This window comes from Lactuca serriola, chromosome 5 (genome assembly GCF_051521515.1).
Source record: "Lactuca serriola cultivar US96UC23 chromosome 5, Lser_US96UC23_V15, whole genome shotgun sequence".
Taxonomy (NCBI): Eukaryota; Viridiplantae; Streptophyta; class Magnoliopsida; order Asterales; family Asteraceae; genus Lactuca; species Lactuca serriola.
In genome coordinates this window covers 5,162,711-5,186,015 of record NC_136412.1, presented here as the reverse complement: position 1 = coordinate 5,186,015, position 23,305 = coordinate 5,162,711, and the positions used below count along the sequence as shown (strand labels likewise).

At 41.3% G+C, this 23,305-nt stretch overlaps 2 protein-coding genes and 1 non-coding gene across 4 annotated transcripts; 1 reads left to right on the top strand and 2 right to left on the bottom strand.

The window, feature by feature from the left end:
• Positions 1-238: 238 nt before the first annotated feature.
• LOC145055971 (small nucleolar RNA R71) lies at positions 239-345 on the bottom strand. The gene has a single exon (XR_013685513.1). It is a non-coding gene; the product is annotated as a small nucleolar RNA R71 (small nucleolar RNA).
• A 953-nt stretch (positions 346-1,298) lies between these two features.
• On the top strand, positions 1,299-5,204 carry LOC145049300 (uncharacterized). Its single transcript, XM_078997727.1, has 3 exons — positions 1,299-2,678; positions 3,375-3,868; positions 4,694-5,204. The coding sequence occupies exons 1-3, from the start codon at positions 1,299-1,301 to the stop codon at positions 5,202-5,204; spliced, it is 2,385 nt and encodes a 794-aa protein (XP_078853853.1).
• A 10,011-nt stretch (positions 5,205-15,215) lies between these two features.
• LOC145051845 (LYR family of Fe/S cluster biogenesis protein) lies at positions 15,216-16,682 on the bottom strand. 2 transcript variants are annotated; one of them, XM_078999671.1, is made up of 3 exons: positions 16,473-16,682; positions 15,968-16,090; positions 15,216-15,643 (listed from the first exon to the last, which is right to left on the bottom strand). In XM_078999671.1, the coding sequence occupies exons 2-3, from the start codon at positions 16,071-16,073 to the stop codon at positions 15,504-15,506; spliced, it is 246 nt and encodes an 81-aa protein (XP_078855797.1). In that variant the 5' UTR covers positions 16,074-16,090; positions 16,473-16,682; the 3' UTR covers positions 15,216-15,503. The 2 variants fall into 2 exon arrangements, with proteins under 2 accessions (XP_078855797.1, XP_078855796.1); XM_078999670.1 differs by having other exon boundaries at positions 15,968-16,094; positions 16,473-16,681.
• Between the last annotated feature and the right edge of the window lie 6,623 nt (positions 16,683-23,305).

Sequence of the window (23,305 nt, the reverse complement as noted above, 5' to 3'; positions counted from 1 at the left end):
TTTTCATGGAAAAGACCATGAAGATGCCTACAAGCATTTGGACGAAGTCAATGATGTAGCTGATTACTTCAATGTTCCAAACGTGCCCCGTGAGATTCAGCTACTTCGTATGCTTCCGGTGACATTCAAAGGTGCAACAAAAGACTGGCTCAAGTCACTGCCCCCCGGATCAGTCACCACTTGGGCCAAGATGAAAGAAGAATTCATTGATCACTTTTGCCCACCTTCCAAGATAGCCAAGTTGAAGAAGGCCATTGCTAACTTTGAACAACAAGCTGGAGAGTCGCTATATGAAGCATGGGAGAGGTACAAGAGCTTACTAGGAAACTGCCCACACCATGACCTAAACATCCAGCAAGAAGTCTCCATCTTTTATGATGGAGTCAATTCACAACCAAGCAGTTACTAGACTCGCAAGGCCCGCTCACAAAGAAGCCACCCCTGGTGATCAAAGAATTGATTGAAGAATTCTCTAAACACTCTAGAGAATACCGCAACCCTAGACATGATGTCACTAGAGGAGCCGCTTATGCAGCTATTGAAGACTTATCCGCAGTCATGGCTATGCTAAAAACCATGGATAGGAGGATGGATAAAATGGATCAAACGATCCATGCTATTCGGGTGGGTTGTGAAAACTGCAATGGGCCTCACCTTACTAGAGACTGTGATTTAGATGAGAATGGCAATAAGAAGGTGCATGTGTGTTACTCAAGTGGAGACCGATATGATGAAGACTGGCGCAAACAAAAGAAAGAGTGGCTCCCTTATGAAGAGTACAAGAAAGCCAAGGAGGAAAGGTTTAGGCAAAAAGGGAGAGGATTCTACCAAAAGGAGGAGCCAGTGCAAGAGAGGAAGCCAAGCTTGGAAGAAATGCTCACCAAATTTGTAGTTGCTTCAGAAAAAAAAAACATAGTGACCATGATGCTGCAATTCAAGAAACAAGGACCATGCTTAGGAACCAACAAGCATCTATCCACAATATAGAAACGCAGCTTGGGCAACTTGCTCAACAAATCAACCAAAGGTCACCGGGCGAACTTCCTAGCAAAACTGAAAATAACCCATGAGGCGCGCACATAAACATAGTCACAACAAGAAGTGGGAAGATAATCACTCCCCTGGCACCTATTCAAACTGAGTCATCCAAGGAATCACAGAAGGAGGAGGCAGAAAAGCAAGCAGAAAACCAAAACATACAATCTGACAGCCCTACTCACCGAGTACCACGTATGGACTCGGCGAGTACACCACCAAATCCCAACGAGCAGGTCCCTGAAAAACTTTACCAGCCTCCAATGCCATACCCAGCCCGAGCTAAGAAGGAGAAGCATGAAGAGGAGTATCAGAAGTTTCTAGATCATATCAAGACTCTTCAAATCAACATACCCTTCATTGAAGCCGTCATGCAAATGCCCAAATATGCAATGTTCCTTAAGGAAATACTCACTAATAGAAGGAAGATGGAAGAAGTGAAGAAGGTAGTACTCAATGAAAACTGCTCAGCTGCTATGCTAAATAAGCTACCAAAGAAGAAAGGTGATCCGGGGAGTTTGGCTTTACCTTGCCAATTTGGCAACTTGGCCACCATTCATGCCTTAGCCGATTCGGGAGCAAGTGTGAACCTAATGCCATATTCATTCTTTAAGAAGCTGGACCTCCCGGAACCAAGGCCAATTCGCATGGCAATTCACTTGGCAAACAAGACAGTCACCTTCCCAAGAGGCATATGCGAAGACATACTAGTCAAGGTGGACAAATTCGTCTTTCCCGCTGATTTTATCATTCAAGACATGGAGGCGGATCCACAAGTGCCAATCATCCTTGGAAGGCCCTTCCTCAACACGACAAGTGCTATAGTAGACATGAGGGACTCGAAGCTCACCTTGCGGGTAGGAGAAGATTCAGTCACATTTGGGGTAGACCAAGCTATGAAATATTCGAGGAACAGTGATGACACGACATTCTCAATTGATATGCTTGACGAATTATTGGAGGAATGCATAACTGAAGATTCCAGCAAGTTCACAACTAATGATAAAGAATTTGATCTAGAAAAAGACTTGATGGAAATTGAAAGACTGTTGGAAGAAGCAGATTATGAAGAATTGGTGAAACACACTGATAGTCCTACTCACCGAGTAGGACCGATCTACTCGCCGAGTTCCTCCCCAGAAAAGGCAAAAGTCGTGAAGACAGCCACAAACTCGCCAAGTACCATACCTGCACTCGGCGAGTCCAACAGTCAGAACCAAAAACCGGACCTCAAAACTTTACCAGAACATTTGGAGTATGCTTTCCTTGAAGAAGGCAACCAAAAGCCTGTAATCATAGCCGCTGACCTGTCCAATTATGAAAAGGAAGAGCTCGTGCAAGTGTTGAAGAAGCGAAAGCGGGCCATAACATGGAGCATCACCGACATCAAGGGAATTAGCCCATCTTATTGCTCCCACAAGATCAATCTGGAAGAAGGCGCAAAGCCGGTTGTACAGCACCAAAGAAGGTTAAACCCAAACATGCAAGAAGTAGTCAAGAAGGAAGTGGTCAAACTCTTAGATGCGGGAATTATCTATTCCATTTCTGATAGTCTGTGGGTGAGTCCGGTCCAAGTGGCGCCCAAGAAAGGAGGGATGACGGTCATAACCAACGAAAAGAACGAGCTAATTCCGACACGAACGGTAACCGGTTGGAGAGTGTGCATTGATTATCGAAAGCTAAACGATGCCACTCGTAAAGACCATTTTCCTTTACCTTTTATTGATCAAATGTTAGAAAGACTATCGGTCCATAGCTACTATTGCTTTCTAGATGGATTCTCGGGTTATTTTCAAATACCCATAGACCCAATGGACCAAGAAAAGACCACATTCACTTGCCCAAGTGGGACTTTTTCTTATAGACGCATGCCTTTTGGGCTATGCAATGCACCCGCGACTTTTCAAAGGTGTATGACAGCCATATTCCACGATATGGTGGAAAAATTCATGGAAGTCTTTATGGACGACTTTTCCGTTTTTGGATCTTCTTTCCATGATTGTCTCACAAATCTTGACTTAATGCTTTCTAGGTGTGAAAAAACCGACTTGGTCCTCAATTGGGAGAAATGTCAGTTTATGGTCAAGGAGGGTATAGTTTTGGGCCACAAGGTTTCCAAAATGGGAATTGAAGTGGATCGGGCAAAGATTGACACCATTGCCAAATTACCCCCACCGACTAATGTGAAGGGCATTAGGAGTTTCCTAGGACACACGGGTTTTTACCGGCGTTTCATAAAAGATTTTTCCAAAATAACTAGACCTCTAACACAATTACTACTAAAAGATGCACCATTTACTTTTACTAAAGAATGTTTTGAGGCATTTGAATGTTTAAAGGAAAAATTAACTAATGCCCCGATCATTATTGCACCAAATTGGAACTTACCCTTTGAGATTATGTGTGATGCTGGTGACTTTGCATTAGGAGCTGTCCTTGGTCAAAGAGTTGATAAGCACTTTCGACCCATATATTATGCTAGCAAGACTCTAAATCCAACCCAAGAGAATTACACCACCACTGAAAAGGAATTATTAGCTGTGGTGTATGCCTTTGACAAATTCCGCCCTTACTTGGTTTTATCCAAAACTACCGTTTTTACTGACCACTCGGCTATCAAGTATTTGTTTGCAAAACAGGATGCCAAGCCAAGACTGATACGATGGGTGCTACTTCTTCAAGAGTTCGACATAGAGATACGAGACAAGAAGGGAATGGAGAATGTAGCAGCTGACCACTTGTCAAGGCTTGAGAACCCACAATTGCAAGAAGATAAAGTTGGAGACGACTTCCCGGACGAGTACATTATGGTGACAATGGGAGAAGAGCCATGGTTCGCAGACATAGCTAATTATTTAGCTACAAAATACATCCCGAAAGATTTTAGCAGTCAACAAAAGAAGAAATTCTTTTCTGAATTAAAATATTACTTTTGGGATGAGCCATATCTCTTCCGGAGCTGTGCGGATGGGATCATTCGAAGATGCGTATTCGGGAAGGAAAGCCGGAAAATATTAGAGCATTGTCATAGCGGGCCCACGGGTGGACATCATGGAGCACACTACACTGCAAAGAAGATCTTTGACATTGGGTTCTATTGGCCCACAATTTTTAAAGATGCAGCCCAATTTGTCAAAGAATGTGATGCTTGTCAAAGAGTGGGAAACATTTCATCTCGAAATGAAATGCCATAACATAGTATCCAAGTCTGCGAGGTGTTTGATGTGTGGGGAATTGACTTCATGGGACCATTTCCCATGTCTAAAGGAAACAAATACATATTAGTGGTAGTGGATTATGTATCCAAATGGGCGGAGGCGCAAGCGTTACCAACAAATGACGGTCGGGTGGTGGTGCGGTTTTTAAAGAAATTATTTTCACGATTTGGAGTCCCGAAATCCCTTATAAGTGACCGAGGCACACATTTTGCCAATGACCAATTGGAAAAGGTGTTAAAGAAATATGGGGTAACTCATAAGTTTTCCACATCGTACCATCCACAAACTTGTGGACAAACCAAAGTGACAAATCGAGCTTTAAAGCGAATTTTGGAGAAATCGGTGGGGAGCAATCGCAAGGAATGGTCGGATCAGCTAGATGATGCACTTTGGGCTTTTCGTACAGCTTTCAAAACACCTATTGGTATTACACCATATAGGTTAGTTTATGGAAAGCAATGCCATTTACCGGTGGAGCTAGAGCATAAGGCGTTTTGGGCTTTAAAGAGGTGTAACTTCAACATGGAGGAACTAAAGAGCAACCGGTTAATGCAAATGAATGCTCTTGAGGAGCTGAGGAATGATGCATACTCTAGTTCATCGCTTTATAAAGAGAAGACCAAGATGTGGCATGACAAAAGGATGAAAGATAAAGAAATTCATGAAGGCCAAAAAGTGTTGCTCTTCAATTCACGACTAAAGCTTTTCTCGGGAAAACTCAAGTCAAGATGGGATGGTCCTTTTCTAGTGAATACGGTGTTTCCACATGGTGCTATAGAGCTATTATCAAGAGATGGCATGCCTTACGACATTTATACTCGGCGAGTAGAACCTTTCTACTCGGTGAGTAGCCACTTTACATGGATGAAATATAAATCTGTAAAAAAGAGGGTTTTCACCCATTTAACCCCCATACTCGCCGTGCACAGCGATTTCTCAAGCAACCAATGATTTCATGCGATTTCGTCTGATTCTCTTCGATTTTCCACTCAATCTTCATCATTCAAAGAAAAAGGTATCATGGCTAGAAGGGGGCAGTCTTCTCGTGGGGGGAGCCAAAGTGATATCCCATGGCTTTCTTTTCAACAAACACTTCCAAGTCATCACAAACAAGGGCCAAAAACAGATTGGAGGCGCTCAAGCAAAAGGAAATCCATTTACCAAACGCAGTTGACTGGGGGTGGTTGGGAAATGTGGGATTGGAGGAGGAGCTTACACCTTACTTGGTGAAGGAATGCAGTTTGGGGTATACCACCATCACATGTGATGGTTGGTTACAACTATTCAAGATTCAAGAGCCTGTATATGCCGAGTTGTGTTGGGAATTTTTCGCTACCATCTCATTTCGAGGTGGTAGTGAGTATTACAATCCCAACATAATTTCTTTTTCTTTGGGTGGGGAGCTGCGACAATGCAGCATTGCTGAGTTTTCTTGGAGGCTAGGAATTTATGACTAGAGCACGATGATTTCTAAAGACTTTGAAGCGTTCTTGGAGAACTGCCATAAGGAACTTCCCGAGGTAGTGGTGGCCTCAACATGGTGGAACACGATCGCTAACCGGGTGTATATCCCTTCCACTGCTCAGGAAGGCCACATTCGCTCACCAATCCACCGCCTCATTCACCGCTTTATGGCTAGCACCATCAACATGCGAAAGGATTGGGACAAGGTCCCAACCCTTGATATCTTCTATCTATGGAGTATTATTACTCCCGACGCTTTTTGCAACCTCCCCTATTGCATTGCCAAATTCCTTGCTGAAGGGGCGGTTAAGGAAAAAGTCAACTCAAAAATCAATGGAGGCATGTTTGTCACTAGGCTAGCGAAGTCATTTGGGGTCCTAGAGTTGCAACAAGCTAGGGCACTCACGGTTATCCACCCTCCACCATTCAACACTGCACTATATCGGAGGGCACGGATAGTCGAGAAGTTTGGCGACTCATTCACCATTCCACATGAAGACGAGTCGGCAATTCCCGAGGAGCCGGGAAGGCGGGTCCGACAACGTAGTGAGCGGGTGCGGGAAGACCCACCGGTTATTCCGGTGGAGGAGGACAATGATGGATGGAACCAATTGGAGTACTGACGCTACTTGGATGACATTGGACAAGGGGTGAAGTATAATAACCAATCTTTTGAATACCTCTTCCAACAGATGAACATTGCCCCAATACCCGGGCCCGGTTATCCATACATTATGAGTTGGGACGAGCGAATGAGGAGAAGAGATGGAGAAGGAGGAAGTGGTGCAGGAGGAGCTGACATGGAAGACTAGTTGTTTATTTTTCAAGGATAGAAGATTAGGAAGCATACTAAATTGTGAGGGTCAAGTAAGGAATGAGAGGTTTTCAAGAAAAATATGGAGTCTTGTCCTTAGGATTGCGTTCGTGAGAGTCGAGAGTAATGGAGAGTGTTGCTGCTGAAGGAATTAGAGTGAGGGTCATTGAAATTACCAATTTCAAAACCTGAGTCGAAAAGAATATCAACTGGATTAGTTTGGGCATACAGCGCCTACTCGCCGAGTGCACAAATTATACTCGGCGAGTACCTGAGATACTACACGATATAGTTCCAATTCAAGAGATACTCGCCGAGTACACGTCACTACTCGCCGAGTAGACTGGCAATTTTCGGACTCCAGAGCTGTTTTCAGTACTTTCACTACTGTATTTATCCACTTTTTGTCAACAATTGTTACTGGGAATTTTCTAAGAAGCTTGTTCCGTGAAATTTTTGAGCTGTCAACCACACGAGACGCATGACACCCAAGCCATGGATGAGCTGTTCCCATGGCTAAAGTCAAGAGAAGAAGGAGCTAAAGAAGAGAGTATCAACCTATCGACTGCTACCCTAGGGGAGTTTGTTCCAATTCCCTCTTTATATTTGCATTTTTTTTTATAATATGCAATGAGGGCATTGCATAAAATAAGTGTGGGGTAGGGGGTTGGTCGCATATTAGAAAATTTAGAATCTTAATTTAGGCTAATTTTAAAAATTGTTGCATACCAAAAATATTACTTAGGGACTTAATTTAGAAAATTTTGGTAAAAGCAAATTAGGATTCCATGTTAGAATTGTGTTGATGATTGCATGAAAACCCAAATGTTTAGTTGAGCCTATACACGTTCTAGTGCATTTGTGGCTTCCTTATTCCAGTGAAATCGTGGGACAAAAACACGACCCCACTCAGCCTGAGGGATGCAATATGTTTAGCAGCCTAAACCTGAAATGTATCCAGGAAAATTATTATCGTTAGCCAATAAAGGTTGAGGTTGAGCGCCCCTGCTTAAGCATGTAGGTTTATTGAGTGAAAAAAGTGAGGTACATGTAAAAAAATAATAATAATAAAAAAGAGAATTGCAAGAAAAGTTGAAGAATTTTGGAGCAAATAAAGTGAAGATCAAAAGATCAAAAATTCTAAAGAAATTCAAAAAGTTGAAGATACCAAAAATCAAACAATAAAGGTGGTGAATTCAAAGAGATCAAAGATCAAATTATCAAGGAAGTGAAGAATTCAAAAAGAGCTCCATAGTGGTATCGAAAAGTTGTAATTCTAGATTATGTATGCTTGGGTTGCTCAATTAAAAATACCTTGAGGGTAAGAGGTTTTCTGCGGATGGATTCGGAGGGTTTCATAAAATGAGCATAGTTCGGGGTGAGTGGGTGACTGTTTATGAGGATTGTGAGTATTTGGAGTATGGGGGGGACTTAGGACAATTTTAGACACAAATGCATGCGTTGCAGTCTTGGCATAATGGCTGGGTTAGATTGGAATTGTTATATGTGATTCTAATATGTTTAAAATTCAGTTTTGCTTGGGGGCAAGCAAAAGTCAAGTGTGGGGTATTTTGATATGTGCATAATTAGTTAGTTATTTAGCATACATTTTTATTCATTTTTAACTAATTTTGTGAATAATATGGACAAAAGGTACTTAATATTGTTTAAATATTGTTTGCAGTCCAAAAGACATGCTTGGGAGTGAAAGGGAACAAGGGAAAGCAATTAGAGACCAAAGAATGAAGATTGAGGGACAAAAGTTTATCTACTCGGCGAGTACACGAGCCTACTCGGCGAGTACAGCAGAATATTCCAGAAGATAGCCACGACTCCTGATGTAAGACGGATAACTACGAGTCTACTCGGCGAGTTGGGTCTGCTACTCGCCGAGTACACCCTGTTTTGAGATATCTATAAAAACCGAGCCTTTATCCGATGGGACTACTTTTCTGGCATTTTTTGAAGATCTAGCTGCGATTGAGAACCCTTGAAGGCGCTGAGGAATTCTAATCTTCAACCTTTTGAAGAATTGAAGCAACTAGGTTAATCATTCCACTTAGCTTTAGGAATTGAGTATGTTTAATCTAGCTAAACTTGTTTTTGTGTTTGGTTTTACTGCAACTATGAGCTAAATACGTTTTTGTTTCTGTTTGGGGAATACCAAGGAACTCCTATGGTTTAATTCTTAGCTTTTGGTTAATTGTTTATTGGTGATCTATTAAATTAAGTTTTTTAAAGAACCTTATGCATTAATCACAATTATTTTCTGTTAATTGGAAGACAATTAAGCTGCATGAACATCTCTTAGTTGTTAACCTCATATGTCTATGTGAACACTAACTCATATGCTTAGCAATAATGATTATGAAACTAAGATTAATGAGACAATAGTTAGATTAATGTGTGAGCTTGTTTGAGAAACCATCAAACAAGAGGTTAATTGAACCACTAAATTGATTAACCACTACAAATCTTATTTAATCCAAATTGTTAATCTAGGGAATTAATTAGCTTAAACACTTGATCACTGCTTGAATTAATTAATTGTCTAAGGGTTAGGAGTAATGAACATGAACCTAACCATTATAATTGGTAGCCAATAACAATTAATCTATCATAAATACAAAATAGACATAAGAGTGAATTGGTTGAACCTAAATAGAAACATCTTTATTAAATTTGGTGAATTAGTTGTTTGCTTTAGTTATTTAGTTAATTAAGTGTTTTAAGGTGTGCTTAAGTTTCTAGTCTTGCAAAACTAGAAGAAAAACCTTTTACTTTCATTAATTGCTTAGTTAAAATTAGCTATTAGTTTAATTTTCCGTTCCCTGAGTTCGATACCTTACTTAGGTGTTGTTTGTTTTTTTTAAAAAACCACTTCAAACCACTTATTGCTGCGCCGCGCAGCACACGCGCAGCACTTGACATTTCGTAGCTGTTTGTTTTCCTGAAGACTTCTGACTTAAAAACTGCTGCGCGTGTGCTGCGTGGCGCAGCACTAAACCAACTGCTTCAAACCTCTTCGCGCCTTACTTTAACTTACTGCAGCAGTCTGCAGACGTTAAAAAACAAACAAACTTTTTATTAAATGTTGCAGCCTTTTGTTCCACCTCTTCTGCTACAGAGGATTGCAGAGGTGGCCCGCAGACTTAAGACATTTTCGCTTCGAAAAAATAAACAGCACCTTACTAAACTATACCACTAAAAGACAGGTTCACTGCCTTTGTGTGCTAAATTTATTAATAAGAAGTAGGAATAAAACAAGTGCATTTACACACATCAGGGGTGAAAGCGGAAACATAAAAAATACAAGCTATGTTAGAATGGCCATCTCCTAAAAACATCAAGGAGCTCAGGGATTTTTTTTGGGTCTAACAGGGCTATTATCGGAAGTTTGTTAAAGGCTATGCAAGAATCGTAATTCCATTGACTGAACAACTAAAAAAAGATAGGTTCGGGTGGAATGATGTGGCAGAAAAAGCTTTCCAACAGCTGAAAATTGCTATGACTACAGTTCCGGTTCTCGCCTTGACAGATTTCGAGAAGAATTTCGTGGTGGAAACTGATGCATCTGGCTACGACCTTGGAGCCGTTCTAATGCAAGACAAGAACCCAATAGCCTACTACAGCTTCACCTTGGGCCCAAGCGCAAGGTTGAAGTCCATATACGAAAAAGAACTTATGGCTATTGTTAAAGCATTGCTGAAATGAGGCCCTACCTAATGGGACAAAAGTTCATTGTCCGAACGGATCAGATCAGCCTCAAGTATTTGTTAGAACAACGGGTAATTGGACAAGACTATCAAAAATGGGTCTCCAAGACCATGGGGTTCAATTTTGAGATCCAATATCGAACTGGAGCAAGTAACAGGGTAGCGGATGCCTTGTCACGTAAGGACCCCCCTATGGACTGTAACACATTAAGTATCAGGGTGTAGAAATCTTGGGAAAAACTAAGAGATGAGATCAAGAATGATGAACTGTTACAGAAAATTACCCATGAGTTGTTGGCAGACCCGACATATCATAAAGATTTCACTGTCTTCCGAGACAATTTACTACATAAGGGTAGGTTGGTCATTCTTGCTAAATACACCCTTAAAACCGACATTATCAGTGAATTTCATAACACACCTATGGGAGGACACGCCGGGGAGAAAAAAACCTATCAAAGGGCTACTTCAGAAGTCTATTGGGCGGGAATGAAGAATGATATCTTGAACCATGTCAAAGGATGTCAGACATGTCAACAAAACAAGACTCTCACCACCTCCCGAGCTGGGTTGCTGCAACCTATACCCCTCCCCATCCAATCTTGGGTTGAAATCACAATGGATTTCATCGACGGTCTTCCAAAATCCGACGGGTGGGACACAGTGTGGGTGGTTGTAACAACCCAATTTTTACCAAGGAAATTTTCATTTTTAATTAATCAAAACCATTTGCATAAACCATAAATTCCAAAACATTTGTTTTCAAATCAACATTCATTACATCATTATTTTACTTTTTAAAACATCAGAGGGTCCCAAACACACTAGAAAAGAGAGATAGAGTGCACGCCGTACCATCACTCCTTGCCCTTGCCCTTGAGCTCAGAAGTACCTGAAACAAATCAACAACCTGTAAGCGAAATGCTTAGTGAGTTTCCCAGAGCATACCACACACAATCCACATACACATATCATAATAGCTAATAAAGCTATAAACATATCACAGAAGCCATGCAATACGAACCAGCAAGTATGCCATGGGTTACCCCACATGGTCTTTACCTAGGACTGCTACGAGCTACCCCACATGGTCTTATATCCAATGCCATGGGCTACCCCACATGGTCTTTACCTAGGAATGCCATGGGTTACCCCACATGGTCTTACATCCAATGTCATGGGTTACCCCACATGGTCTTACATCCAATGCCATGGGCTCCCCCGGGGTCTTCCATACAATCATAAATCACATGGCATATCAATACATAAAATGACTAACACACATATCATCATGATCACATAATGGGCCGGCCTTGGTGCCGTAGACCCATAGGTATGGTGAGAAGACTCACCTGTCGTGAATGTTGAACTGACAGCCTACGATCAATTATGTCCCACGTGCTGCTCCAACTCAACTGCCTAAAAGTGTCATAAGATAAACTTGTCAAAATCCCCAAGGTCAACCCTGGTCAACTTTGGTCAAAGTCAAGTCAACAGTCCATGTTGACTCCAACTCGCCGAGTGCATCTAGCGACTTGCCGAGTTCCTACAGAATCCTGATCAAACCCTAGCCAACTCTCCAAGTTGTTTCATCAGCTCGACGAGTTCACTTGATATTCAGAAGGCGTGGAAAACTCGGTTCGACTCATCGAGTCCCCCCTCCCCCCCCTTTGCTTGTTGAGATGATACACTGAATCCAGGTACTCCAGGGCTTAGATCTAAAACCCTAAGGCGTCTAGAAGGATAAAGTTTCCAACTTTACCTTCTAGAATCGTTCCAAATGCTCTAAGGCTCTTAACAAGGGTTGAAAAGCCCCAAAACTTTGCCATATGGTCCAAAACTCTAGGGATCTAGAATCCCTCCTTTCCAGAAGAGTTTCCAGTCCTCAAAACGTTCCAAAGATGGAGGCTTTATGGGCATGCATGTCCAATGCATGCCGCTAGGTCAAAATGGCCAAAAAGAGGAGAATATGGCCTAAAACCCATACACGAGGAGAATATGCCGCTAGGTCAAAATGGCCAAAAAGAGGAGAATATTGTACGAAAACTCTGTTAGTGGGAGGTATGTATCCCAACTCCCTCCAAAATCCAGCACGCATGTTCGCAGCATGTCCTCCAGTGTCTGGATCGTCCTCTCGCTCTGACCGTAAGTCTGAGGGTGATATGATGTACTAAAATGCAGCTGAGTACCTAGTTCCTCGTGGAACTTTTTCCAAAACCTAGATGTAAAATTAGGGTTTTATCATTACAACGACTACTCGTTGAGTCGGCCTTCCGACTCGTCAAGTAGGGCATAGATTCCGCGTCCTTAATACACCCTCTACTCGACGAGTTGGTCCCCCAAATCGCCGAGTCCACACCCCAAAATTCTAACTCTTAAATAGATTAAGTAATACCTGGAACAGGTGTTACAGTGGTGGTCGATAGACTCACGAAATATACCCATTTTGTTCCTCTAAAGCATTTGTTCTCAGCAGGCATAGTCGCTCACTGCTTTATAAAAAAGATGGTTCGTCTTCATGGGTTCCCTCTCTCGATAATTAGCGATCGGTACCGGATCTTCCTAAGCCATTTCTGGATGGAGTTGTTCAAGCTACATGGGGTGAACTTGAAGTGGAGTACGGTGTACCACCCCCAGACAGACGGTCAGTCGGAGGTGGTAAACCGGTGTTTGGAAACCTGCCTGAGATGTTTTTGTTCTGGAAAGCCAAAGCAATGGTCAAGATGGTTAGCTTGGGCGGAATTTTTGTACAATACTTCATACCACTCGGCTACAAAATGTACGCCATTCCATGCACTCTATGGTCGTGATCCCCCTCCCATCATTCGATATGAGGGTCAACAAACTCCCATCGATGCTATTGGTGTTCTACTTGAAAACCGGGATGCCATTCTTGATGATCTACGTATGAATCTATTGCGAGCCCAACAAAAGATGCAACAGCAAGCTGACAAAAAGAGGAGGGAAATACACTATCAAGAAGGCGATCTGGTCTATTTAAAGTTAAAACCATATCGACAACAAAGCTTGGCAAAACAGAAGTTTGAAAAACTTGTTGCACGCTACTATGGACTTTATCGAATTCAGAAAAAAGTGGGGAAGGTAGCCTATACACTTGAGTTACCCCCCACTTCACTCATTCATCCAACATTCCACGTATCATAATTACGACCAGCCTATGGGACTGTACACAAGTCAACAGAATTGCCAGCTCAACTCAAGGAGGACCTTTAACTATTAGTGCAACCAGAAGTAGTGAAAGGGGTGAGACCTTCTAAAGGGAGTCCAAAAAATGAAAAGGAGGTTTTAATACAATGGCAAGGGTTACCAGAAGCTGAAGCCACCTGGGAAGATTGGGAAAAATTGGATCAGCAATTTCCAGCTTTTCACCTTGAGGACAAGGTGAAATTTTGGGCCGCTGGTGTTGATAAGCCCCAATCCCTTCTAGTCTACAAAAGGAGGACCAAGAAGCCCAGAAACGATGCAGCCCAGTAATCCTTTGCAGCTAGAGTCCAATTTATTTTTTACAAGTTTTTGTCTTTTTTCTTTAACCGTTTGAAATCTGTTTCAGATAATGCTCCCACCATTTTGTGTGATCAGTCTTGGTTGTGGGAGACCATCTTTTTGGTCTGGTCTGGTGAGGTGGCATTCTCCTTGAGTATTTATGGTCGTTTATTTTCTAGAAGGCGTAGAAAAGAATATTGTAAGAATTGATTTCTTGGAGAGCCCAATCCTCTCGAATGATTGGAACCATCAAACTTTGAGCTGCCTTTTTCTTCTTCATTTTTACTGTTCTATTGTTGTGTTTGAGTGTAAGCATCAAGGTGCTTACTAAATTAAAAGTGGGTTAGGTTGGCTTCATTTTGTGCCATGTCAGCGTCTAAGTTATCAAGAAGTGGGCCCATGGACGGGACACAGTTGAGTGGAGCTACAACTATCAGAACTTGATTGGTCCAAGTTGGGCGAGATCTCAAATTCATTATAGATATAAAGATCATATTATGCAAAATGTTAAATCACAATCATTGTTATTGCTATATAATATAAGAAAGTCGGGATACTACAAAAACACATATTCGATGAACATACATATAATTTGATCAATTACAGACATCAAATGAATATATATATATATATATATATATATATATATATATATATATATATATATATATATATATATATATATATATATATTGGGATAATTGAATAACCACATAAGGTTCAAGTCGACTAATAGTACACATTGCAAATAATCAAATAGTTTTCTAGTCAAATAAGTCGTAAATCATTTTGACACGAACCACTTATACCAATTTGTAGGAAACACGTATTCAACTTACAAATTACTCGAGCAAATAATGGAAACAAAGCTGAGCAAGTAAAATTAAGTGTTGCAAGTTACAACAAAGAAACTCAAATATTGTCTTGGATAAACAATCAAATAAATGTGTCAAATATGACAAATAATCACGTATTTAAATTTAATATAAAATAATTTCTACCACAAAATTTAAGTAATCAAATACCAAATAAGATCACAAATGAGCATATAAACACATAAATAAAACTTATTTTCAATTAAACACGTAGTATCAAAATGCTCAATTATTAGACATTTAATTTTGCACTAGAAGTTGCATAAATCTCAAATAACAAATAACAAATAGTTGCAGATACTTATCACAAAAATGCACATTATATTGTCATATACACATAATGAGTCATTTCTATCACAAGAAATTTTCAAACAAGTCGCATAGTTATAACTCTAGAAGATGGGCATTTTTGTACATGAAACCTCATGCCTGAAATTTAAACTTTAAACTGTGAACATTAAACAACAAACACAAACATTAAATATTCAACTTTAAACCTTAAACCTTAAAAATCAAACATTTAACAGCCTAAATAGTACATATTGTTTTATGAACCAGTAAAAAAACATAAATACGTTGCTATTACGGGTAAAGAACCTCTCATATGTTATTATTATTGGCAAAAAAATATAAGGAAACAACCTATATTGCTAGCAAGAGTATAGTGCATTGCTATTTCCTACAATTTCCCCTATTAAGAGTTGCTTGCTCTCCTTTAAACTCATGTTCAACAAGCCAGATCTTTTACAAATTCAATAATATGTTTAAATAACCAAAGTTTCTCATCTCCTTCAAACCATAAGATCCAAAGGTGCATTGCAGATATTTTGACTTCCGTTGAGTTGACTAAAATGGATGTGAGAGTCAAAGTTGATGGTCAATGGCCTTGCATATCAAGCATCTCATCTAAACCCTTCAGTCTCTCCATTCCTTCACTAATCAAGTAACGAATCTTTTGCTTGTCATTGCAATCTTTGTTCTTCTCCATTTCTTGTCTAACTGTTTGCATCAATTCTCCTAAAAACATATTGTTGCAAACAATAAACCCGATTTTTATGACAACATAAAAATTGGGAATCTAAAAGAGATCATAACTTATGTTTTCTAAAGAGCTAGTTTGACTTTCAAAAGGTCAAACATCATACCAAGGACAAGTGGTGGCCATTATAATCATGTTTTACGGTCTTAAGAGTAACTCAACTACCATATGATATAACAAATACAATTATTATTATTATTATTATTATTATTATTATTATTATTATTATTATTATTATTATTATTAGTTTTTATTAAAATTGCAATCATATTGTTTCGTTGTATATAGAAAGGAAAGTTTACCTTTAGTATGAGGAGGTGCTCTTTTAGCAACTCGTAATGCTTGTCTATACAGCTTCAGCACTCGAGCACGTAAAATGAAAGTTTGCAAATCAAAGGAGACGACCATAATTGACTATCTCACTCCTATCTAAAATATCATATTAGAATGAGAATCTGCTTTAAACACCTATTTAATAAAATGATCATAAATACTATAATAATCTTTTCGACCATATCTTTTAAGAGTCTATGGTGAAGCTAATAATTGAAATTTGAATGCAACTAAAATGGAGTTCGGCATATCTGTCTGAAAGCAATGATTGATGAATCAATTTAGTGACAACTGATACTAATAGCACACTATCTGAATATTATCCATGAGAATGATTAAGATAGGGAAGAAAAGCAAACAGGTATATGGAATTATTAAACGGATCAAGCAATCGGAAAGCCTAATTAATGGCTATAACAGCAAATCACGGATCCGGGATTCAAAATCGAACAAAAATCACAGATAGGGACTTACCAGGAGGCAGGGGCAGATGGAGGTTCCAGTCTAGAAGGAATGGCGGCGGAGATCGTAGAAGGTCAGCGGTTGTTCAAAAGTTTAAGGATATGGAAGCCTGAGGAGAAATCATGAAGGATGAAGGAGAGCTATGCACAGTTGAACCAACGAGAAGGCATAGGTCGAGGGTTCCTAAGAAAAAAAACCCCAAAAATCTTAAACGAGGGGATAAAAAAATTGAGTAATCTACTATCTACTATAATTATAATAAATGAAAGTATTTTTTGCCACATGTCCTCTTCTTATTCATTTGGACACATAATATTTTTTAGAATTTTTAAATTTTCTATTTTCCACTTGTCATTTTATTGTATTTTTCATTTTATTAAATTAAAATTTCACATTTAATATGTAAGTAAGGTAATATATATGTAAAGTATTTATTAGAAATGATTTATATATGTAATGTATTCAATACATTAAAGTCTCATTAATTTTAATAATTCAAAAATTTGTTATTTTTCTTATAAATTCAAACTATTCAAATTATTAAAATTTCATATTTTTTTTTTTTAATTAAACTCATATAATATATGGGTCTCACACCTAGTCTAACCTTATAAACTAGTATTTTGACAAAAGAAACCATCAACTTTTTTTAATGATATTTTTTTTCCGGAATATCGTATTTCAGAGTAGTTACAGTCATTCTGGAGTTGGGGTTGTACAAAGGTATCAGGTCTGAAATCTGACACTCTTGCGTTTCGGGCCGATAAAATTGATTACGGACTATGGATTTCGAAATACGATATTTCGAAGTATTTATGTTCATTCCGGAGTAAGTGGTGGTTGACAGGATTTGGGTCCGGAATCTGACATCTCATACGTTTCGGACTGAAAACTGTATTCCGGATTGTACTCCAGACTGTACAGGCATTCCAGAGTGTTGTTCTAACGATGTAAAGTTAGGGTATTTGCGTGTTCTTTGTTTCCCTACATGTAGTATATTTGTCTCTATGTTCATCGGTGTTCTTTGTTAGTTTTTGTAATCTAAAAGATTGAGTATGTATACGGATTTTTTTACAAGTGTTGGTTTCTGATGGAGGGCAATGACAGCATATCGCGGGGATCATTGCAATATATTGCTCTAGACTACACATGTTTTGGTGTAGATATAAGCAATGATAATAACTCTGTTGCTTTAATTACGTTTGTTGCTTCCAAGTCCATGTTACACACTAATCAAATACGTCTATCTTTTCAATGTCTTTGATCAAATATAATTATGCAGATTCTTGATGATAGCAATGTCAAATATTTTCTTAGTTTTATTAATAGTATGCCTCCTAAAACGGTACGATTGTTTGTTGTTAATAATGTTATGGAAAATGGTATCCATCGATTTGTCAGGGAAAATCGTTATGGTGACAATAGGTCTTCCAGTGCTGGAAAACCAACCATATTCCTTCTTACAATGACACTATAAATGAGAGTGTGATTTAGTTATAAAGGTAAAGGTGTTGATGATGTTTCTCTAGCAGTTGATAAATTTGCAAATGATGAGGAAAAACTCATGTTGTTGGTTGATGATGATAATATAATTCCGTATGGAGAGCCAGTTGAACATTTTCAGAGTTTCACTGAATTTGATAAGGATTATACTAAAGACTTAGAGGAGGAAATTGGGCCCTTAAAATCTCGAAAACCACAAGAGGAAAATTTTCCTTACTGTTTTTTCGATTTTGAAGAAACACAAACCACTCAGTAGGGTATGTTTGAACCTTTACCATTGCTTGAATTAGCTTAACGAAAATGTAAAGTTGTCACAACCCATAATTATACTTCCTATGCGAAGAACTATCAACTCTTCAAAAGCAAAGAAGAACTTAAGCTTAAATTAGGATTCAAATGTGTTACTAAAGGCTTCCAATATAAAGTGACAAAATCTACAAAAGACAGGTTTGAAGCTGTTTGCTTTATGGAAAATTCTGACTGGCGGATACATGCAATAAAAGATAAAAATACTGATACATTTGTAACATCCCTTTATGTAGCACCTGGTTCCTGGTACATACTCCTTGTGATTAATATTTTAATTTTATGCATTTTTGCCTTGGACTCGGCGAATTGAAGGACCAACTCGCCGAGTAGGAGCGGGATAAGGCGCGGGGTTTGAACTTTGTACTCGCCGAGTCGGTCCCCGGACTCGGCGAGTAGACCCTGTTGGACAAAAACCCTAATCCGGGCGTTTGCACCTTATTTAAACGCTCTAACTTGGCCTCCTTAGTCCCTAACACTTCCAGAGAACTGAAGAAAGAAACCCTAGCCCCCATATTGTTCTTGAGAGTGATTTTGGCTTTGTGGAGAAGGTTTGGAGCTTAGAGGAAGGAAGAGGAGGTTGAAGTGTGCAAGGAGGGGAGGTAGATCCGGAATCTACACTGTGAGAAGCTTCCATTCAGGTAGAAAAGTTCTTACCTTGATCATTAGTTCATTAGATCCCCTTTTTGTCCCAAATTAGTGGTTTCAAGCCCTAAAACCTCAAATTCCGTGTATTTTTGCTTTAAGTTCTGAAAGGACTTCAGATTGGGATCTTATGGACATCCTAGAAGTATAAAGTCTCTGTGGTTGGGATTATTGAGGTCCCTATAGAGTGTATGACCCCTTAAAGAGCTTGGATTTGCCTTCTTGAGCTCATAGGGACATGCATGCACGTAAAGTTTGCAACTTTACGTGATAAGCATGCCCTAGGAGCATAGATCTATGGGTTAGAAGCGTTGCATGTCTCAGTTTTGGTCTGTATGGGAAGTGGGTCGAAGGGACTCGACGAGTCCCAAAGCGGAACTCGGCGAGTTCTATGAAGATGGTCTTAGACTCAGTGAGTTGGATGAACAACTCGACGAGTCCTATAAAGATTGCCTGGAGCTCGCCGACTTGTTCTTCAAACTCGGCGAGTCATATGAACTTTCACTGAGTAAGAGGGGTTTAAGTGTTAAAGGTCCAACCCTTCATATCTGCACGCGGAATTAGTAGTGTAACGTAGTCCTAAAACCCCAAATCCTCTTACGGGATGTTCTGGTGAGGATTGGAAGCGAGTAGGAGATCTGCTCGTGGAACTCGGCGAGTTGCTCTCGGACTCAGCGAGTCGGATCACGAGTCGGTTCCATAGTCCCGAGTAGTGAGTCAGGGGTGACTCAGTGAGTGGAAAGAGAGACTTTGCGAGTAGGACCGGGTTAGTAGGAGAAGGACTCGGCGAGTCTGTGCCACGACTCGGCGAGTCCAGTCAACTGGGAGTTGACCTTGACCAAGGAGTTGACCTTGGACCAGGGATGGGCCAGTCAATTGACCTAAGGATATTTATGAGTGGCTAATCTATGTGTATGGGTTTGTAGCCGGAGGATTACCGGTGCAGCAGCCAGACGTCTAGTAGTCGGACTTTCGGTAGCTACTCTTCGAGGTGAGTTTCCTTCCAGTAGTAACGGGTCTAAGGCACCAAGGCCGGCCCGATTAGACGATATGCTAGTGACGGAGTATGGGCAGAGCCCGTATCTCATGGTCGAGTTTGATTATGATATATGCCAGTATGATAGATTTGTCTATACTCGTTGTCTTTGTGATACTTTATGTTATGGATTAGCAGCTGAGTGTGGGCGAGGCCCGTATCTCTCTGATAGTGGAGTGTGGTCGAGGCCCGTATCTCTCAGATAGTGGAGTGTGGGCGAGGCCCGTAGCTCTCAAATAGCGGAGTGTGGGCGAGACCCGTATCTCCCAGATAGCGGAGTGTGGGCGAGGCCCGTATCTCCCAGCTAGCGGAGTGTGAGCAAGGCCCGTATCTTCATGAGTGTGGGCAAGGCCCATATCACCTAGCTGTTCATTGTATGTTTGTATGGTATGAGGTATTATGGGGGAACTCACTAAGCTTCGTGCTTACAGTTTTCAGTTTTGGTTTCAGGTACCTCTTCTTCGAAGGGGAAGGAGCTGGTGCGGTAACGGCCCATCACACACATGCCTCGTATTCCGCACAATGAGATCTTCCTGGGGATTTGTACTCTGACATTATTATGTTTATGAAAATGTTTTCCAGACATGTGATATCTTTTATTAAATGTTATGATCGGTGACGCTTTTATTTCTAAATGCTTTACTAAGTATATGTTTTAAAAATGAAATTTGTGGCTCGTATTTTTGGGACGTTACAAGTTGGTATCAGAGCCCTGGTTTGAGGGATTCGGACACACCTTCGGGGGTGTCTGAACTCAAATCGAGGGATTAAAAGATTTTAAAGCAGAAAATATTTTCTAAAAAGCTAAGTAAAGAGTTTTAATAAGAAGAGTGTGATGTGCGCAACCGGCCGAGCTCAAGTAAGTATTCCCCAAAGTACCCATACCAGCTTATGTTATGTTTATCAGTTTCAGTAGAACAACATGCTAGAATAGGACTAAGGATCTAGGAGTGATGCCTTACGTGCCTGCTTTATGTTTTTCAGTGTATGAAAATTGCATGCTAGAATTGAGTAGACAGCAGTCGGATAGCCTGTTAGGGTTATGCCTGATAGTATGAGTTTAGCATGGTATGCTAGTTCAACTTTTCTCTATGAGGACAGATTTGCTTGAGAATGTTCCTTTTTTGTCTGAATGCTGCTTGCTTTGTGCTTCGCGGGACTCCGAGTGATGGGAGTTAGACATTAGGTGAATACGTCACGTCACATGTGATCAGGGTTGAATAATCTTAGAGTGTTGGATTTGGCCCTATTGCGCAGCTCTTGTTTGAGTCTAACCGTTGAAGGGCCGAGTCTGTTACTCGAAGGATTATTTGAGCCTCACCACATGTGATGGTATTCAGGTAATGACTAATTGACATTACAAGGAGGCCTTTAGCAGCTAAGGACCGGGTAGGGTGGAGTTAGAGATTTTCCTGGGGCAAGCCTAGGATGAGTATAGCAGTGATTAGCAGTAGTGAAAGGGACTTGGTGGAGTCAAGGCAGTCCTTGGAGAAGGTACGGATAGATGTGGAAGGTAGTGTGGGCCCGTACTACTGAAAGCAGAGGATCCGTACCCGGACTAAGGAAGGCTGAGACTAGACCAGGGAACTTGAAGTAAATGTGACCCCTTTAGGGGTATCAGTATCACTAATGGTTGTTTGTGTGTATTGCAGAATGGTGGTACTACGCCAGAGGCCAGCTGGTGGCAGTTCTGGAGAGGGATCGGGTTCGGGATCAGGTTTCGAGCCAGTAGATGAGAGGCTATGCGAGTTCATCGCGTTAGAGATCACCAGAAGCATCCTTGAGTCGACCCCCATCATTTTCGGGTCGATCAAGGAAGGGATATTTGAGCTGATGGAGGACCGCCTCAGGGCGTTCAGGAGTGACATGGCATCTAGCCAGTCAGGATCTCGCACACTGTCCTTTAAGGACTTCAGGGGCAGTGGTGCACCGGATTTCCATGGGGCGAAGGACCCCATTGCTGCCAGACGATGGATTGCGGACATTGAGTCCGCACAGCTGACCAGCTTCTGCCCCGAGGGGTCAAAGGTGAGATATACAGCAGGATGTTTACGAGATCGAGCTATGGATTGGTGGGAGTCCGTTGGTGACTTGTTGGGAGACTCGGCTGTCGAGGCTATGACCTGGTCGGACTTCGTGACCAGGTTCAGGGTAGAGTTTGCGCCGGCTGTCAAGCTTCAGCAGCTGGCCAGAGAGTTCTTAGACATGAGACAGACGACGGAGACTGTGGCGGAGATCACCGCCAAGTTCCGGGAGAGAGCATTGGTGGTGCCCCAGTATGCAGGAGATGAGGATATGAGGAGGACCCGCTATCATGACATGCTACGGGCCGACATCCGGGAGCATGTTAGATTTTCAGCTTGCCCACCCTGGAGTCCATGATTGTCATTGAGAGAGAAAGGGAGATTGATTTGGATCACATTTGAAAGAGAAAGGCAGAGACGGGGCAGGTGGTTGGGGCTTCGGGGAAGAAGCCCAAGGGATCAGATGGTAGGCCGAAAGGCCAAGGGGGGCCGGGCCGCTGCGGAAAATGCGGTAGGTCGCATGAGGGAGCATGTAGGTTGGGATCATCAGGTTGCTACAAGTGCGGCAAGGCGGGGCACTTTAGCAGGGATTGTACTGCCCCTGTCTCGGTTGTTCATACATCTGAGTTGTTGTGTTTCCACTACAACCAGAGGGGCCACAAGAGGGCCAATTCCCCCCAGTTGACGGCAGCATCAGTGCCAGTGAAGGTGCCGGCTCCAGCGACTCTGAGGATCACAGATGGTCGGCAGGGCAAGGCAGAGGCTCCAGTGGTGAGGAGCCGGGCGTTTCAGCTGATGACAGAGGAGGCACGCGCCGCACCCGATGTGGTGACGGGTATGATTCTTTCCCTCTATCTTATCTTCATGATGTTATGATATTGATATGTGCTCTGTGTATATGCGTTAGGATCGTTCCATATGAACGGTATTCCTGTTCAAGTGTTGTTTGACTCGGGTGCCACCCGATCATTTGTTTCCCTTGCGCTTAGCAAGAGGTTTACTAAGTCTTCGGGCATGTTGGATTGCCCTTTAGAGGTAGAGATTGCCGATGATCGATCAGTGCGAGCGTCGGCAGTATTCAGGGATTGTGTCCTATGGTTATTTGAAGAGCGCTATTTGGTCGATTTGGTTCCCATCCCTTTACGGGGGAACAAGGTGATTATAGGCATGGATTGGTTGAGCCCTAATGGGGCGGTGATAGATTGTGCGCAGCAGTTAGTGCGGATCAGGACCCCAAGTGGGGGAGAGTTGGTGATCCACGGCGAGAGGCCACAGTATGGACCCACAGTATTTTCAGCAGCAAGGGCTAGGCGCTACCTTCAGCAGGGATG